The sequence below is a fragment of the Alnus glutinosa genome, chromosome 1, assembly GCF_958979055.1.
Source record: "Alnus glutinosa chromosome 1, dhAlnGlut1.1, whole genome shotgun sequence".
In the NCBI taxonomy this organism is placed as follows: Eukaryota; Viridiplantae; Streptophyta; class Magnoliopsida; order Fagales; family Betulaceae; genus Alnus; species Alnus glutinosa.
In genome coordinates this window covers 36,905,534-36,926,079 of record NC_084886.1, presented here as the reverse complement: position 1 = coordinate 36,926,079, position 20,546 = coordinate 36,905,534, and the positions used below count along the sequence as shown (strand labels likewise).

Below are 20,546 nucleotides of genomic sequence, written 5' to 3'. Positions count from 1 at the left end.
GGTATAAGACTATAATAATCATGGACAAATTTGGAAGGATAAAAAAAAAGATATGAGTACTCCACCGATCGTACGTAGCTGTAATTACGAGCGGGAAGATCGTGAGCGAGAGAGACAGAAAAAGTAAGCTCATAAAGCGTGGTTTGTGATACTCATAAGTCATAACCTGATAATAGGCTGGTGTCAAACTGACGCAGACAAGGACGCGAAGTAGCTGATTAGAGACGAATTGGACAGGTGACGGTGGGGGTAGTGTTGTACATTTTGGAAGTAGTTGGGAGGTGGGACGTCGGTCTATATGTAGACTATATACCATTATGATTTCACCGGCCGTGAGCCTTTCCTTTTCAAACCAGTTGAATTTTGCGCCATTTTCATTAAGCTAGCTGGCCTTATTAATGGTCCACAGTCGCAATTGCATGTAACAAAATTAAGTTGAGTAGAGTTCAACTGCATGAATTAATGTTGTCTCTTAATACTTGCACTATAAAACCTTTACCACTCGATCTGCTAAACGTACCTACAAAGCAAATATTCACATCTTATATTTAATATTTCCCTCCTTTTGTTTCGAACAAACATGGGGAGGTTTTCTAAGTACGTTGGTGTGTTTGGTGTGATTCTGGTATTCTTGGTGATAGGGCTGTCAGAGTGTCGAAAAATTGAGAAAGATACATTTTCTGATGGCATAGGAGGTGGAGGCCTCGGAGGTGGTGGTGGTGTTGGCGGAGGATTTGGTAAGGGTGGTGGAATTGGTGGCGGGGCTGGAGGGGGTCTTGGAGGTGGCGGTGGTGCAGGAGGAGGAGTTGGAGGGGGAGCCGGAGGTGGTGCAGGTGGTGGCTTTGGAGGTGGAAAAGGTGGTGGCGTAGGAGTTGGCCATGGAGGGGGAGCCGGAGGTGGTGTAGGAGGTGGTACAGGTGGTGGCGGAGGAGCTGGAGGTGGTGCAGGTGGTGGTGCTGGTGGTGGCTTTGGAGGTGGAAAAGGTGGTGGCGTAGGAGTTGGCCATGGAGGGGGAGCCGGAGGTGGTGTAGGAGGTGGTACAGGTGGTGGCTTTGGGGGTGGAAAAGGTGGTGGCGGAGGAGTTGGAGGGGGAGCTGGCCATGGAGGTGGTGCAGGTGGTGGTTTTGGAGGTGGTGCTGGTGGTGGAAAAGGTGGTGGTGGAGGAATTGGAGGGGGAGCTGGAGGTGGTGAAGGTGGCGGTGTTGGTGGTGGTGCAGGAGGAGGAGTTGGAGGGGGAGCCGGAGGTGGTGTAGGTGGTGGTGCTGGTGGTGGCGGAGGAGTTGGAGGGGGAGCTGGCCATGGAGGTGGTGCAGGCGGTGGTTTTGGAGGTGGTGCTGGTGGTGGAAAAGGTGGTGGTGGAGGAATTGGAGGGGGAGCTGGAGGTGGTGAAGGTGGCGGTGTTGGTGGTGGTGCAGGAGGAGGAGTTGGAGGGGGAGCCGGAGGTGGTGTAGGTGGTGGTGCTGGTGGTGGCGGAGGAGTTGGAGGGGGAGCTGGCCATGGAGGTGGTGCAGGCGGTGGCTTTGGAGGTGGTGCTGGTGGTGGTGGAGGAATTGGAGGGGGAGCTGGAGGTGGTGCAGGAGGAGGAGTTGGAGGGGGAGCCGGAGGTGGGGTAGGTGGTGGTGCTGGTGGTGGAGGAGGTGTTGGAGGAGGGTTTGGTGGTGGAGGTGGTGCTGGAGGAGGTGCTGGTGGGGGAATTGGTGGGGGATTTTGATGAGAAAATTAAGCGATCAAAGCTTAGAAGCAATGTCCGACGTATTGTGATACCATGCTTTTGTATGGATGTACTACTTATGTATCAATTAACATGTGAAATAAATGAATTAAGATCGAGCTACAACTTCTTCGTCCAAAAATATAATTAATTCTGCATGCATTTCCATGCAATCATATACTCAGAATAAAACTAATTAATTAATTAATTAATTAATTAGCAACGTCTTTTGGTAGCACTTCGCCGTTTAAATGTACCGGCCGATTACCATTCAAGGTCGATATTAATTACTGCAATCGCATTGTACATTCAATTCCTGATATATATACTATATATATATATATATTGGTAGCCCAAAGGCGCCACCTACATTCACATAAATGATAAAACCCTCAAACTATATATAAGGCTAAAAATGGATTTGATTTGAAACGAATTAACGCGAGAAATTAATTAATATTAATATTCTTCATACCCATTTGTGAAGCACACGTACAGCAATATTCTTCATATCCACACCGGCAGCCATTCCCTGCCTTCAATGTAATCTATAGAAAGGAAGGGGGCAGCTTCTTTTTCAGTGAGTTGTTTCGACCAAGGAGCACGCTCTTCTGACTCCGATCCCGGTCCATGGCACTTAAACTCCGCGTGGTGTAGATTCCTGTTTCAATATTAATTAATTACAACACTTTCTAAATTATTCTGCTTAAGATTTACGTGATTCTAATATGATAGGGGAATCTGTACGTAAGGGAATTGAAACTGTGGGGGTAGCTAGCTTTCTTACTCTGTGGCACCGTCAAAGCTCCAATTGGTCCAGCCCTTCGGTACAATGGTCTTAGAGAGGTATGTCTTTGCAAAAATCACTCTGGAATATGCACCTTTTGCTCTCCCCAAGTATACATCACCAACGCCATACACCTTGCCTTTGACAAACACAAACCCACTATTCTCGTCTTTACTTTCCCTGTTTTGAGCTGTGACAGATCCATGAATCTTCACCCTCTTGTCTGAAATCACAAAGATCTCACAGCTCTGCATATATATATATATATATATATATCCAAAATTTGTAATATTATGCATGGCTCGCTATTTGTGGACTGTCAGACACCAAATAGAAGGTGAATTTAGTTACTTACATGGAAGATGGATCTGCCACGGCCAAAGATGAAGTCGATGGAGCCTTGGATGTAACAATTATCGTAGTAATGCCTGCCTTTGTAGTCAAAGAGAGTGTTATGTGTACTGTAGAATGCGCAGTGGTAGAATGCTACTTTGTCTGCACCAACAAATACTGCCACTGACTGATTTTGTGACGTATAAGCGACCCCAGTGGGAGCCTCATTCTGCATTGTTCAAGACAACCAAAAAAAAAAAAGAGAAAAGGTTAATCTAATGATAATATCGAAAATTAAATGAATAAATGTTTTTCGTTTCTGAAAACAAAATGAAATGCGCTCCAGACTTTTGGGCAGGGGGTAGATTTACGAAGACTCGGGCAAATCTTATTCTTTGTCAAAACTGGAATATTACTGCGGATTTACTAGCTTGATTCTAGTTCTTTTTAGTCTTTGTGCTCTGTTTTGGGGGGTCTGAAACAGAGCCTGGTTTTTTTTACAGGTTATTCCTGTTGTGTTTCAGCTTCTATGCTGTTTAATTGTATTGGTTTAGTTATTGAATGAAAATGTTTACTTATTCATAAAATAAATAAATAAATAAATAAAGATTATTTGTTAGATATCATACAACTTTGGAGAAAGAAAGATAGGCAAACAAGATCGAAGTATAAATTAATGGACCTTGAAGCTAATCCCAAAGGCAATGAAATTGGTGGCTTCGACCCTAAAAGTAGCAGATGCCACGTTTTCAGAAGAGCTTTCAGCCCATACAATTGCCGATCTTCCTCTCCCATTCCCTCTCAGGAATATATATGGCTTGTTTTTTGGAATGTGCACCTTTTCTCTGCCACCCAAAAATAAACAAGCATTATTAATTCATTCATTGCAAAAGTTACAATTATAAGCTTCTCCTACACAGACAGATATGATTAAAAATATTGTATAACCTGTAGACCCCTTTCCTAACATGGATGATGACCCAGTGCGAATTGCCTTCAGGAACAGAATCAATGGCCGCTTGGACAGATTTGAATTCCCCATCCCCATTAATATCGACCTTGATTGTGCGGTTGGTGCTAATCTTTTCCGTCAGTAAAGGAGAGTTGATGACCGTTTGGACATCCAAGGCACGCACGTCAGCCGTAAAAGTGACAGAGATGATCACAAAGACGATTGCCAAGGCAATATGCATTGTTGCTGTACGGAGCGGTGGCGGCGATGGGCGAGAAGAGGAAGACATATATGGTTAATTAATTGACACAAAAAATTTGGTTAAGGGCAATGTGGGGGAGGTTGGTTTCACTATTTTGGAGGGTCTTCAACGGATTCTTGTGTGGTTCACATGCACTCCTTCATTATGGCTTCTCTTATTTACTAACAATAACATTAACGCCAGTTTCCCACCATTTTTAAGGGCGCCAATTCTTGGCTGGTGGATGCTATGCTTACGTTATATGGAAGGGTTTGACTGGACCTATTTACTATAAGTCCGCGCAAATTTGGGCTTAATCTCATCTCCACAAATAATGACATTGGGCCGGTTTAATGTTTTTGGAACACGAGCTAAGTTTCAACTTATCATTGAGGTAGATAATCTGTTTATTTATTTTTCGAACTAGATAGAATTTGTTCAAGAGTTACTCAATTAATTTATGAGTAATTACATTTTCCCCCTATCAACTACCAGCCATTGTCAATATGCCCCAATGAACTGACACATCGACCGAAAGAGAATATCCAACTATCATTTTTACATAGTTTGTCCCCTTCTGTCAGTCAAACCCGTTAACTCGAACGGTCAAAGGGCCATGTGCGCCTCACGTGCTGTTTAAGCCGATTTTCTTCCCATTTTGCCCTCAGTCTCGGTTGTTAAAAGACGAATATACCTTTATTAAAAAACTGGCTGAATTTCAAAAATTTCACTTATTGATTTACACATATACCCTTAGTTTTGCATATAGAATACCTGAAATGCCCCGTCCCCCCGTGTGTGAATGTCCGAACTAACCTAATTTGAGCATTGTTGCGCCGCACAGTACTTCACTCTCTTTTGGATGAACACCACACACTTCACTGTCAGCACTCAAAGCCCTAGAAATTTTACTCAGACCTAACGCGATCTTCGAACATCAAACCGTCCCAAACCCAATAGATCTGCTACAAGTAATCTAAAAATCACTCGAGATTTTCAGCATTGTAAATATTTTTATTTATTCTTTTGTTTTCATTAAGTTATAGCATCAAAGCTGTTGATTTCTTTTTTTTACTGTTATTTGTTGGTGGTACCCATAGTTTTGCTACTTGGGATTTGGTCGTTTACTTGTTTATTGGTTTCATTTTTGTCCGAAGTGGTCCCGCGGTGGTCGCCCCTTTGTCAGTGTTTGGTTTGGTTTGCTTTTGTTGCTTTTTTCTTTTTTCTTTTTTTTTTTTTTTGTTTTTTCCTGAAGTGGTCCCCTTTATTCCATTTTTTTTTTCCTGAAGTGGTTCCATTTTTTTTTTTTTTTTTCCGTTCGTGTGTTGGGTTTTTGCTTTTTTTTCCCTGAAATGGTCCCATTTGTTCCAATTTGTTTGTTGGGTGTTTTTTTTTTTTTTTTTTTTCCTGAAGTGGCATTTTTTTTTTTCATGAAGTGGTCCTGAATTGCTCCTGGAATCTATCAAACAGGTTATTCAAATGCATATCCATACTGCCCCTATTATCAAATTTAACTAAAATTTTGAAACTCCTAATTCCTTATACACCTATAAAACAAACAATAATAAATCATCACTCATTGCAATTACAAATGACAAAATATCACACTCTTAGTTTTACAATGAATATGGTCTCAAAGGGTTCAATAACTGCATAAATTGTGTTCAGTTACCCTTGTGTTTCATCGTTTTACATGCATGAACATATATCAATGTATATAAGACAATTAAATCTAAATCAAATTTTTTGTTGGGGACAAAAACCGTCCCAAATCCTAATTAACCACGCAATGGAATATATCTAACTAAACATAGGGGTCTTCCAACAACTGAACCAATCAAATTAAATATGTTCTTCCAATGCTTGAAAAAAAAAATTACTTACAATTTGTAAGCTTATAGGAAAAGTAGTTACAATTTGAGAATCTTATTATAATGTGAAGTAGAGTTAGTCAATGTTTATTTAAAACTCAATTCAAACCAATACGTAGGGAACTTTTTGTTTGGAATATTGATTTTTTTTTTCTTTTTCTTTTTAACACCTTTTGATGCTTTTTTGTCTGCCACATGTATTTTTTGTCTTTCCACTTTGCTTGATTTATTTTTGTTTGTCACTTCTATTGTATATACTTCACATTAGTTACTTAGTTGCTTATTTTTTGGATTAACAGTATAGTATTGTTAAGTGTCACTTACCAAAGAAAAGAAAACTATAGTATAGTATAGTTACGTGTCCATCCTTTATGTCTTTCCACTTTGCTTCTTTTTTTTTCTTTTTTTTTTGTCTGCCAATTCTATAGTATATGGTTTGTATTAGTTATTTGCGTGTCAAGATCAATTCATTGTCACTTACCAAATAAAAATGTTTGTTCTTTCGATGTCGTGTTACATATAAAATGGCAAGCAACGACGTCATTTTTAGGGTTCATCGTGGGGGCTGGTTTGATAGGCGATACAAGAGCATATATGTTGAAGGGGATATAGGGTTGTACGAAGAGTCCTATGACCTGGATTGTCTCTCCTTTTTTGAGATTGAAACGGTAGTGAGGAAGTTTGGATACCAACCAGGTGATCTGATTTACTATCGAGAACCCGATAGAGATCTAGATGATGGGTTAGTTTTCTTAACTTCTGATGCGGATGTCATCAGAATGGTTGAGGTTCATTTAGGTCATAAACTTTTACTACTGTACAATGTTTCTTTTGTAAATGTTGGTGATGAAGTAGGCTCATATGTGGGTGAGGGTGATGAGGTTGAGGATAGTGGTGATGAGGAAAGGAGAATGAAGATTATAAATGACCCATACTGGAGGTCATTGATGAGTGATGATGACGATACATAGGATGGGGCTAACCAGAAGCTGGTACATCAAACCATGATGTTGATTTTCTTCCTGATTTTGATGAGGAGGATGGTGGAGAGAGTGATGTGGCAAGTTGCCATGATGAGGGTGGCTATGAGGAGGGTGGCAATGAAAAGGCAGCTCAACCAGAGACCACTCATGTTGGTGGCTCAAGTGGTCCAGCTACTTTGGATGGCCAATTGTTGGATGATGTAGAAGAGGATGAGGTATCTTCTAATTTGGCTAGAAGTGATATCTTGATTACTCTCTCTAAAAGTGATGAGAAATATGAGGCGGCTAGTAGGGCTAAGTTTGTTACTAAGACTTCTCAGTTTGAGGATGTGGACGTGGAAGACCCACATTTGGATGTTGGTATGTCATTTGAATCAGCTGCTCAATTCAGCAAAGCTGTGAGGGAATACAATTTGTTTGGAGGGAAGGATGTTGTGTTCACAAAAAATGATGGGGACCATGTGATTGGAGTGTGTAGGAGTAGGGACAAGGGTTGTCCTTGGAGAGTTTATGGCTCAATGGTAACGAGTGAGGTGACTTTTATGCTTAGGTCACTGAACCCTAAGCATCAGTGTACAAGATGTTACAAGTCTTCGATATATTGTAACGTCTAGGTGGATTGCAGATAGAATGGTCCACAAATTTAAGACAGCCAAACTATCCACTTGCATCTCTATATGATGATGCATGTAAAAAGGAGATGGAATGTAGATGTCACTACCAAACAATTGTACAGGGCTAAGGTGAAGGAGTGTGGTCACGAATAAGTGTACCCACGAGCACTGCAACGGAGTTGAGTTTTGATGATGTAAGTATATATCCTTAACATATGTTTATAATAAAATGTTATTGCCAACATAGGTAATGATTTTACTAACTTTGGTTGTTTTGTGTTGCAGATTCCTTCTCAACCAATTGCTGATAATTCACAACCTACACAGTCATCTACACTTGCACCTCCTGTTTCAAGACCCAGCAAGAGAATCGCATCTAATACTGTTGATGTATGTATCAGTAACATTTGTTATTATCGTATTATATATTTGTGTTATTTCTAATGATTATGTTGCATATGCAGCCTCCTTCTACCAAAAGGATTAAGACAAACTTTGACTCAATGCATACTCGGCCATTAGGAAAAGGAAACCCCACAAATGTATGTAAATACACACATGAACAAATAAAACTCTATTTATAATTAAATACCACATCGACTTATTAACTCTTCATGTGTGACATAGGTCACTGAACCCACAACTGCACCTCCTAGACAAAAGACATTGGGTCTTGGATATTACAGTGTACCTACTAGAAGATCTGGTAGGTTGTTAGCTACGTTTAAGAAGCCGGATCCCAATAACAAAATACCAACTGTTGATCTCATAGAGGATGCTCGTCAACCAACAACTGCACCAGCGGTGGTCATTCGAGAACCCGCTAGGGCATTAGGAGTTGTTATTCGGGAACCTTCAAGAAGATCAGCAAGAGTTCTGGTACCAACTATTGAGAATGGTATCCAATGCATGGAAGCCAAGAACAAAGACAAAGGGAAAAGACCAATATGGCAGCCTTGATAGAATATTGAAAATATAGTTGTGCATGTGTTTATGTTGGTTGGGAAAGAACAAGGAACATTTTGGTGTTGTTAGTTATATATGAAGTAACAGTTTGACATTATGGTTGTGTTTGTAAGGCCGAGGGGTGTCCTTGAAGTTCTTGAATTTGTGCTTATGTAGCAACAATGTTTATATGTTGTTTTTTATGATGTTGTTGGAACCAATTGGTTGTTGTTGTTGTGGTTATGTGGATTATGTTGGTGACAGGATTGTTGTGCATGTGTTTAGGTTTGTAGGAAATCTAGGTTGATGACCTGTATTGTGGTTGTTGTTAGGAATATTGTTGTTTAGATTTGTTAGAGATAAGAGGCCAAATAAAGTTGTTGTTTCTACAGGGAATGTAATTAATCAATTTGGAGTTGGTGTATGTATCATGTAAATATATATTGATGAACTATGTTGGTCTTGTGGTTGGAAATTACCTCTTTTTTGGTATGTTGGAAATATTGTACTTTAGGTTTGTTGGAGAATTCAGGCCAAATAAACATGCAATACTGAATCAGTTTGAGATTGTCAAACTTTTGTGTAATACTGATCAATTTACAATCACCAATACCAAATTTCATGTCATTTAATGATACGGATTATTTACATTTTCCCTCCATGAACTAACAATAATTGTCAAAATGCCATCATAAAATGATAACCCTAACCAAAGTAGGGCATTGAACTACCATATGCTACCAACCGAATTCAAATAAACATCATATTACAAACATTACAAGTACATTAGTTAATACAATACAAATTACAAAATAAGGCATTAGGCTACCAATCGAATTCAAATTTGAACATTAGTCATTACAAACATTCACTACAAAAAAAAGGTATTTAAAGCCGTTTTAAGCCCTTAAAATGGCTCTAAACAATTTGCACTTTTTTTTTAACTGTTTTGAGAACGGGTCAACACATCAAGTATTAAAGACCTGAATTGAGCCGTTTTTACCTAAAACGGCTCTAACCGGTTAGAACAGCTTTTTTAGAGATGCTCAAAATGGTTACAGCCGCTTTAAAAAAGCGGTTCAAAAATTAGAGTCGTTTAAAGGACCCTAAAACGGCTCTAAATAAATAAAAAATGTAAAAAAGAAAAAAGAAAAAAGAAAAGGGACTTGTAGAGTAGCGTTTGGTTACCTAGAAAACTAATTAAAATCCACCATTGATTCTTTTCTTTTCTTTTTCTTTTCCCCATTTTCCGTGCAACCAAACAGATTATAATATATATATATATATATATACGGTCCTTGTTCTTTCTCTTTTTCTTTTTCTATGCGTTCTTTGCCGCATCTTGTCGAGCACCTTTGCTGCAACCATGGCTAGATGAATCATAATCAGGAGAAAAAAATTCTATCATATTACTGTAACAACAAAGCAGTAGACAACACAAAACACCAAAACCTTTACAACAGAAACACCCAATACCGCAACAACAAAGCTGCAAAAAAAGAAAACTAAACAAAACAACAAATACCTTCTTGATGCTTTTAACAGGCTTCCCATCAAATTCAATCACAATATCACCTGGACATATCCAGTATGAGACTCAGGAGTTACCTAGTCAAAAAATGGGAAATCCATCAGAAATAAGCAACATGCATTTTTTTCACAAATTAAAATATCAAAACTCAAGAGACCCACGTCGACGGTGGTCGTCGAGAGAGAGAGAGAGAGAGAGAGAGAGAGAGGAAGAAGGGACAAGAAGAATAAGAAAGACGAAAGAAAGGGAGAAAGGAAGATGATTGAGAGTTATGCAGAGAGAGAGTAAAGAAAGAGAGATCCAAATATTTTATGGGTGTGTGAAAGGAAAAAAAAAATTAAAATTCAAAAAGTAGAATTTTTTTTGGCTGTGCGCATGCGGGACACGAAAAATTTCGTATCCGCGCGAAGGGCCCCAAAATTTAGAGCCGTTTTCCAAAATGGCTCCAATTGGAGCCTCTTTTTTTTGCAAAAACGGCTCCAATCACTTATTTTTATTTTTAATTAATTTTTTGATAACTAAGCATATAGTATACTAGTTAATTAAATATAGTATTACATATTAATTATAGGGAAAAGTACACATAAAAAATATTTTTTTTAAAAAAAAATTAAATAAAAAAGGAAAAAAAAATAAAAAAACAAATTTTTGTTTAAAAAAAACGGAAAATTATAAAAAAAAAATTAAATGTGATCGATCGTGGTAGGATCTATGTAATGGATCGTGGTACGATCATGTGTGATCGATCGTGGTACGATCGTGGTACGATCTATGTGATCGATCGTAGTAGGATCTAAGTGTGATCGATCCTGGTACGATCTATGTGATCAGTCGTGGCACGATCTATATGATCGGTCGTGGTACGATTAATGTGATCGATCATGGTACGATCTATATGATCAGTCGTAGTACGATCTATGTGATCGATCGTGGTACGATTTAAGTGTGATTGTTCGTGGTACGATTTAAGTGAGATCGATCGTGGTACGATCTAAGTGAGATCGATCGTGGTACGATCTAAGTGTGATCGGTCGTGGTACGATCAATGTGATCGATCGTGGTACGATCTATGTGATGGAACGTGGTACGATCAAGTGATCTATCGTGGTACGATCTATGTGATCGATTGTGGTAGGATCTAAGTGATGGAACGTGGTACGATCAATGTGAGACCTTTTTTTTTTTGTTTAAACGTCTCTAATTTAAGACATTTTTTTTTTAAAAAAAAACGGCTGTAATTAGAGCCGTTTTGCTAAAACGGCTCAAATTAGAGGCCGCTTTAAAAACGGCTCAAACTAATTTTACTTGTTTTAATGAAAACAGCTTCAATTGGAGCCGTTTTAATAAAAACGGCTTAAAATTAATTAGATCCGTTTTAGAAAATGCAGCTCTAATTGGAGCCGTTTTAGTTTAAAATAGCTCAAATTAGAGTTGTTTTGTTAAAACGGCTCTAACAAAAACAGCTCAAAAAGCCATTTTTTTTGTAGTGATACATTACAAGTACATTAGTCATTACAAGTCTACCAATACACTAGTCATAGTTTAACAATACACGACTCATTACAAAGTTTACCAATACACAATACACTACAAAGTTTCAAACTTACATATCGAATAACAAAGTTTCATAAACCATTTTTTTTTTCATGGTAGCCGTTTATAGTGCAAATGTTCATTACATGCAACATAATAGTTGCTCCAAAACACAACTGCAAAGACACCAAAAAAAATTCAGGAAATTGCCAAAAATTGAATATTTGTCTTGGACTGTTTCACTTGCATCTCATATCGAATTGCTTCAATATATAACTTCGCATTCAATTCCATAATCTATTTGTTCTGAGCCGTGAATCTGTGTTGCAAACGACCCAACAATCATTTGGCATGGTCACACATGTTAGTATTTTTCCATTGGAAGAATCCACATGACCAACCAGCTTATTCAAATTAAAGGCCATAAAATCAAGTTAGTTTATCAACGTTAAAAAACATTAAATAAAAGGCCAATTATAATTAAGAGTTGATATCACTTTACTATCATAATTAACACTATTAATGTGTGACTGAGTGTTATTTTCATAAGTTTAGGTAGTTAACAAGACTGCATTAACACTATTAATGTTCGCTACTCACTGATATTTTGAGTTGTAAAGTGTTGAATGCAACACAAGCTAAACAGGGTCTATAAAATGACACCTTCAAGGCATCAATCACATTAATTCTGATGCACAATGGGAACATATTAGCCACATTCGGATGCACAATGTTCAAATGAATAATGACACCTTCGAGACATCAATCACATTCGGATGCATAATGTTCATATTAGTCACATTCGGATGCACAATGTTCATATTAGCATTTCATAAGTATTAATTTTGATTTACTAAATATAAGCAAAGTATATATTGGATTTTCTAGATGTGATTATTATTTATTCCATATAAGCAAAATAAACATCATACATACCACAAAGTTAATACTTCATATCTCTTATACTTGTTGTTGCTTTTGATTGAATTTAACATAAGTGACAATAAGATATGAAAGTATTAACAATAATGTCACTATGTTCAATAGTTAATACTTTAGCACATGAAGCACACCGTGGTTAATACTTTCTGACAAATTATTACATTCAAACATAAATATCCACACAAACACATGCACCATTATACACATTCACACAAATAAGGGGCCAATAAAACTCTACAAAAGCAAAATCGTAACTACCAAAACAAGAAGGAACTCACTTCTCAAAACTATATCTACTATCTATAAACCTCCATCGTACACAATAACATAGCATTACATAACATGTTTTTGACTTAACTCAAAAACAAAAAAAAAATATGCGATGAAGAAACAGATCAAGCAAAAAAACCAACCCAAAAATAAAACTAAAAAACAACTCGGGCAAAAACAAGAAACAGCTCAACAACAACAAAAGCAAAATTCCAAAAACAAGAATCTGGATCTAAGATTTAAACTTTCAAATCCTAAAAAAAATTACATACTATCTACGAAATATAATAGAAGTACCCATCAAGTCTGAAACCCAATCTTTAAAGTTACAAATCTATGAAAAAAATACTTACCTCAAATTAATACAACCGTAGAACAAACGGCCGAAGTTGTCCTCGGTGAAGGAAGTCTTCAAAGGTGCAGGGTCCACATCGGCACAAGGGCTCTCCAAACATAGCTTCGCTCTTCAGTGAACACGACATTGTTGCTCTTTAAGTCAACTCTTCAAGAACTCTTGCTGTTTCGAGTGGAAGTGGGAGATACGAAAATGACGTGAAGAAGCTTCGAGTGTTCCTCTTTTGAATTTTTTTTCATTTTTTTATTTTTTTTGTTCAGATTTGTTAAGCAACCGAGGTTGATGGCAAAATGGGAAGGAAATTGGCTTAGACGGCACGTGACGCGCACATGTCCCTTTGACCGTTCGAGTTAACAGGTCTGACTAACGGAAGGGGCAAACTATATAAAAATGGTAGTTAGATACTCTCTCTTGGTCGATACGTCAGTTCATGGGGGCATATTGACAATGGTTGGTAGTTAATGGAGGGAAAAATGTAAGTACCCCATTAATTTATTCATTCTATATGTAAAATAAATGTCGTGATTGTTTAATTTTTTTTTTTTTAAAAAAAAAAATTACACTAATTGCTAGTTATTTAATACGGTTACAATTTGTTATTTGAGTAATTAGAGAAATTAACACAAATCTTAAACAATCTAGTCTCAAGTTTATATGTTTATCTTATAGTATGCATATACATTCATTACATACACACTCACCTATACATACGCATAAAGCCATAAACCCACTTATATACACACACAAATACACATATTTATATATCCAAACCCACAATTACAATAATTCAAGTTATATATATTTATTACATTACAAAGAAAATTTCTTTTTATTTTTTTTAATAGATAAATGTTCTCATTACAAAGTTTAAAAAAGTTATATTATAAAATAATAAAAATGAAATTATACGAGCTTTTATGAGTAAAACCAAGCTTATACAAGTTTGGCTAATTTAATAAATGAGTCTAAATTTTTATTCAAGCTCTGTTCATTTAATAAATGAACCAAGCTCAAACTGAGTTAATTCGAGTTGAGCTTGAGCCTGTTCGCGAACGACTTAATTCACTCCCAGTCCAATCCATATTAATGAAATCCACCTATTGATGTTGCCATTAATATCAATTGAAGCTAATACATATTCGGCAATCATTATTTGCTTAGAAAAAATTTAAAAAGAAAAAAAAGCAAGCTTTGGTCAGTGAAACTTTCTTGATGTACGTATTCTAAGAGCACCAACAGCAGTTTTTTTTCGATTTTCTCTAAATTTAAGGAACATAATTACTTTTTGTTATCTTATCCAAATATACTTGACTATAGCTTTGATTATCTTTCTCTATACCATTAAGATGTTATTTTTTTACAAAATATGAGTTCCTTGCTTATCCTCACATTTTTTACAAAATCCCAACATTTTCCCTAATGAAAGGCAAAAAGATGAGAGGTGAGAGATGTTTTATATTAAAATAATGTATAGGAAACCTAAAGTGTTACCCGATGTATTTGGTAATACTATAGCATTCTCAACATTTAAAGAAATAATAAGGTAGTTGTTGCGTGTGAAATAAGAAAGCTTGGGAATAGGTTATATGGAAACTGTTACTAGCTAGTGCTCTCATAAAGAAATAAGAAAGAAAGATACTTTAATGTCTTCCAAACATGTGAGAGGATGGTCATGTCATTGATTGAGATCTACATGGTTGATGTTTAGCATGCAGTCATTTTCAAACCCAGAATCAATCTCTTAACTGCACCTTTTCGGGTTTAGTAAAGTTATCCCATATAAAGAAATTATAGAGAGCAGGGAACATTAACATCTCAACCAATAATTAATTAATAGATCGATATATATAAATGAATAATGAAATGGAGATAGGATGGAATCCAAGGAAATTAAATGTTGAATTTCACCTGTGATAATTGAGAAAGCTTGTTCGGAGTGTAGATGAAAATAAATTAATTTGTATATGACCATATTAAGCATCCAATTACTATGTTGGTTACCAGCCAATTTGAATTTTCAGATCTAGTCCTACAATTCTCGATCTTTTCATCATTTTATTTTTCAGAAATAAATGTTACTAATCCTTATCCCTACACACACACACACACACAGAAACAGAGAGAACTTATTATGGTGATGGTGGTTATTGCCTTCCATCCATATTGTTCTTCTCTATTGCAGTATTATATTTATTAAATTCTAAGAATATTTTAAGTGAATAAACTTACAATTTATAACAAGGTAGATGGCATTTAAAACTTGCAAGTTTAATGCAAAAGGATTTGTGTATTCAAGGACAAGGCCACAAAATCCTCTCTTGACGAATACTCATCCCTTTCCCAAACTTTTACCGCTAGCAAATTAACCAGGGGCAATTTACCCATCTTCCCTTTTTCTGATTTCTGTCGATATTCCCACTGTTTGCTATGTTTCCAACCTACAAAGTACTTAATTATCATAATTAATTAGTCATCCGAGTAGATAAAAGTATTCAATAACATAGGACAAGTAATTTCTTTAGTTAGGGCTACGTACTGTGGTGTGGTGCTTCTCTGCTTATAAATAGTGCAAATCTGAATTCAAGCTCCCATCTGATCATGAATAACATGGATATGAGAACCATAGTTGCAATGGTCCTTATGTTTGTTGTACTCAGGATTAATGGGGTTGAAGGAGGAGCTCTCCAGTACAACTTTTACGAGAAGTCATGCCCACAACTTGAGGATATTGTCAGAGCTGGCCTTCAACCCATCTTTCTCACTGATCCCACCTCACCTGCAGCTTTGTTGAGGCTCATGTTCCATGACTGCCAAGTTCAGGTCTCTCTCTCTTTCACACACAAATACACATGCACACAGCACACGCACCTGTTTTTTTTTTTTTTATAATTTGCCCCGCCTAGATTCCGGGACATCGTGCAAAGCACACCCCCCCCCCCCCCCCCCCCCCCCCCTTAATTCACATGGATCGACGGCATGATGCTTCATGAGACAGTACTACAAAGGCCGACTGACCGACTTACCACTCGAGCCAACCCGTTCGGTTTGGAGCTAGCAAGCTAGAGATCTTGGTTTTGAACCTAAGCCTTTACTTTTTGATGTAATTTTCCTTCTTTTCTTTTTTTCATGATCATAAAAGGGCTGCGATGCTTCCATTCTGGTTGATCCGGTTGAGGCAGATGGGTTATCCGAGATGACTTCAGCGAAAAATTTTGGAATTCGAAAGAGGGAGTTAATCAGCATTCTCAAGTCAATGGTTGAAGCAGCATGCCCCGAACAAGTTTCATGTGCCGACATTCTCGTATTGGCTGCTCGAGAGGCGGTTGCTAGGTCCGGGGGGCCACAGATAAAGGTTCCCTTGGGCCGGCGGGATTCCTCCACTGCTCCAAGCTATGAACTTGCCGATACTTTAATCCCTCCTGCAACTACCGGGGTCGATGACATGCTTCATATTTTTGCCAGAAAAGGAATGACCATTGAAGAATCCGTCGCCATTATGGGTATTTAATGAAATCATATGCTTTTGATGCATGTTCATGCATATATATATAGCTGATATCCCTACACATACATATGCATTTATGCAGGCGCACATACGCTAGGAGTTACACATTGTTTAAACATTGTGAATCGTCTGTACAAACCTGAAGGTGGCGAGGGTGATCAAGGATTAATGGAGCCGAGATTTGAAGCATTCTTAAGGTTGAATTGTCCAAAAGGGTGTTTAGCAGCCTCAAACGCAAGTTTTGTTCTTAATGATCCTACCGCATTAATGTTTGATAATCGGTATTACATGAATGCAATGGGCGGGCGCGGTGTGCTGAGAATTGATGCTGAAATAGTGTTGGATCCTCGAACGGCTCAAATTGTGGAACATTTTGCCGCTGATCAGGATGATTTCTTTCATGCATTTTCCACTGCCTTTCTGAAGCTCTCTGCTTCAGGTGTCCTGATCGGGGATCAAGGTGTTGTTAGAAACAAATGTAACGTAATAGACTAAGAACTTTTCGAACATGCATGTAGTTTACTATATATATATTAATATTATTATGATTATTGGCCTTCTCATTTGAAGTAGATCGAGAAGCATGCATGCTCCATGTACGTACATACTTCAAAACTTTGCTTCAAGAAGCTGACCATCTTAATTTTGGTCATGACCTCGATCGATCTATTCCAGTGTTGTCTCAATGCTCTCCAGATTACATATTCATTGCTTTTCTGCAAGATTTATGTAAATATCCTTAAGTAATTAAGCCTAGTTAGGTTTTATCATGTGATCAACAATTTGATCAAAAAATAGGTACGGTATTTATTATTTAATGGACCTTATTTTTGTAGGTTATAAAAATGTTCAACATTTCAATAAACTAAAGGGATTAATTCTAGATTTATTTGATGTGTGAGTACTGTTCTAAAATTCATCAAAATTTTGTGATAAAACTTTTTGGCTTAATTAGATCAAGGATTAGAACTCAATTAAGAAAAGTTGCAAGCTTTATATATTCAATAATGAGAACTATAGGATAGGACAAAGGGTCCTAATATTTTACTCTATCATAAGTAAGCTGGTTTTCCTAGGAAAATCTAACAAACTTGAGAATATTGAAACATAAGTTTTTTCCTAGGGTTCATCAGTTATTGCTTATTAATTATTACACCTCATCTCACTCGTATTTTACTTGGGCTGATGTGACAGTGCCCATAAGCTCTTCAATATATATTTTTTTTTGAGAAATGATCAAAACACTCCAAATGTACAACAATGGTACAATAACAAGATACATTGGGGTGAGACCCAAACATTGGGTCTCACCCCAATGTGTCTTGTTGTTGTACCATTGTTGTACCCCAAGAGTGTAAGTATCATTTTCCTATTTTTTTTAACGGATAAGGATCCCCTCAAATTTTCTACCCAAATTTGAGAGAATTTGAGTAGGTAATTGTGAGAGAGCATTTATGGAGTCTACCTGACCAAATTAAAATTAGGCTACTCAACTACTTATCATGTTAAGTGAGTCCCATAAGTACTCTCTCACAATCACCTATCCAAATTCTCTCAAATTCAAGTAGAGAATTTGAAGGAATCCTGATCGGTAGTGTATATATATATATATAGCATTTCTCTATTATTATCGGCCAGCCTAAGGGTTCATTTGAAATGCCCAAAGGAAGCTGGCAAATCGTCTGGGCCCATTAAATTTCAAAAATAAGGTTGGGCATAACTATTAACATTGTTTCGGGCTGGGCTTAACTATTAAACTAGACTTTGAATGTGTTTGTCGATACCTAACGTTGGGTTTGGGATTTTGCATTTTGGAGGGCACTCTGGCCTCCGAGAGTCCATCAAAATAACTTGGCATCTTCTTAGAGATGTGAAGAGACTCATAGGAGCATATACTTTCTTTTTCTCAAGCAAATTAAGGGCATGTTTGGGTAGTATTTTATTTTTTTTTTATATTTTTTAAAAATATGTTTGGGTGAGTTATTTAAATTCAAATTATACTCTAGCCTTGAAAATAGTAAAGAATAGTATAATAAAATAAAATAAAATAAATCGCACACCCATACGAGCCAGGAATTTGGGTAAGGAGAAGAAACGACACTATCAAAACTGAATAAGAAAGAATGAGTCATAAGCGGGACTTACAAAGGTACTCCATTCAAACAATTGCTGACTGTGAGAGGACCTTGTGGAGCTTATGATGAGCTTATAAGCTCCAAAAGGTCATCTTCCGATCAGCAATTACCTAGATTAGGTACTCCTACAGCTTAGAAATTGTTGCAATGAGCTCAAACAATGTCATTTGGACAATTTGGCTTCAAAAAATTTACAGCATTGTATATTTGAATGGCCCCTGGGATTTAAAGCTAGAACAGATATTATTTGCAATTTGATATGATAATTCAGAATTGATAGAATAATTAAAAATTGATAATCCAAATTATTTGAAATATTTAGGGAAAGAAATGGCCATCTGTCGCAGGAAATAAATGCTGGCAGTACTGACGTCAAATTTTAGAAAATCTAACATGTATCATGTATGACCTTTTTGTACTATATATGTCATGTTCTCTGTTTTTCAACTTTTGGCGTTGGTACATGTTCAACGTTTTGTTTTAATGTGAAGCTCACGGGATATATAAAGACAATGGATATACCTACTCAAGATGTGGACCTTTTTATCATTTTTTATTATTATTATTTTTACAAAAAAATTAAAATTTAAAAAAAAAAAATACTTGGGCTTTTCTAAGAAAATTTAAGGGCATGTTTGAGATTGTGTTTAGAAATAAAGCTTTTATAGTCAAAAATAGCTTTTAAGAAAAAGTTTTTATTTTTAAGTTTTTCTCAAAAATGCATTTTTGGCCTTTTTTTAGAGCAAAAAAGGTTAAAAAATAATTTTTTGAGATTTTTATCAAACAGACTCATTTTTTCTTTAATAACTTTTTATATACTAAAAGTATTTTTTAAGCTTCTTAACGCAATCTCAAAAAGGTCCTAAATCTTTTTATGAAACTTTCCTTAAAACGCAATATTCAACCCAAAACTTTACAAAATACTCTAACAAAGAAATACCCACAAGACTTCGAAAAACTCTATCTCTACAATCATATGATACATTAAACTCCACAAAATAGAAGAAAAGGGCTTAGAAACTTACCTTTATCTTTCACCTCGATCTTACTCAAAGTTCCATTCTTTTCTTCTTCTTTTCTTCCTCTCCCTATCTTTCCTTTCTCCCTAGAAACGGTTCTCTCGCACCAAAATGGTAGCCGAGAGGTGGTTGACCGCTTTTCTTTTAACAAAAATTGTTTTTAGCCATTTTTTTTTTTATAACTTTTTTATTTAAGGTATTTTATAGTTTAAAGTAATTGTACCATGTAACTCATACTGTTTAAACATAACTTTGTCAAATGAAAGCCACGTTACATTAATTGATTGGTTTGACGTGACATGTTAATTAATTGAACGGTAAATTTACAAAAAAACTTATTTTAAATCAAATAAAAACTTAACGACCTAATTATCAAAATTGAAAACCCAAACTTAACGACCTAATTTGGCAAAATTATCATTTCATTATTTCTTAAAACAGTTTTGGAACTCATTTGAAATTAGAGGAGTCCTTCTCCAACAGGAAATTAAAAGGAGGTGCCATTTATGACCATTTGGAGGCAAGAAATTTTGAACAAACTCACCAAAACCCATTACCATGCCATGTGGTGCGTAGCCATAAATGCTCGCTGGCATACCATCTGTGCTGCACGAAAAGAAATATGAAACAATGCCAAAAAAGGGTTTTTTTTTTTAAATTTATTTTTCTGGCCGGTGTTGCTATATTAAGAGAGCCGAGTGCATTAATTGCCAACGCGTGGTGTCCCTGCATTAGAAAATGATACACTCATAACTTCCATCCAACTCCCACACAATTCCCACTCACATGTGTGTGGATCTCATGTACTTGAGTCCCACA

At 36.6% G+C, this 20,546-nt stretch overlaps 3 protein-coding genes across 3 annotated transcripts; 2 read left to right on the top strand and 1 right to left on the bottom strand.

The window, feature by feature from the left end:
• The first annotated feature begins 494 nt into the window (after positions 1-494).
• Positions 495-1,711, top strand: LOC133859623 (glycine-rich cell wall structural protein-like). The gene has a single exon (XM_062295091.1). The coding sequence runs from the start codon at positions 581-583 to the stop codon at positions 1,709-1,711; it is 1,131 nt and encodes a 376-aa protein (XP_062151075.1). The 5' UTR covers positions 495-580.
• A 507-nt stretch (positions 1,712-2,218) lies between these two features.
• On the bottom strand, positions 2,219-4,072 carry LOC133863131 (probable pectinesterase 67). The gene is made up of 5 exons (XM_062299123.1): positions 3,780-4,072; positions 3,514-3,676; positions 2,854-3,060; positions 2,499-2,746; positions 2,219-2,372 (listed from the first exon to the last, which is right to left on the bottom strand). The coding sequence occupies exons 1-5, from the start codon at positions 4,070-4,072 to the stop codon at positions 2,219-2,221; spliced, it is 1,065 nt and encodes a 354-aa protein (XP_062155107.1).
• Positions 4,073-15,013: 10,941 nt separating this feature from the next.
• LOC133858836 (peroxidase 29) lies at positions 15,014-17,136 on the top strand. The gene is made up of 3 exons (XM_062294291.1): positions 15,014-15,888; positions 16,208-16,568; positions 16,656-17,136. The coding sequence occupies exons 1-3, from the start codon at positions 15,667-15,669 to the stop codon at positions 17,066-17,068; spliced, it is 996 nt and encodes a 331-aa protein (XP_062150275.1). The 5' UTR covers positions 15,014-15,666; the 3' UTR covers positions 17,069-17,136.
• The last annotated feature ends 3,410 nt before the right edge of the window (positions 17,137-20,546 follow it).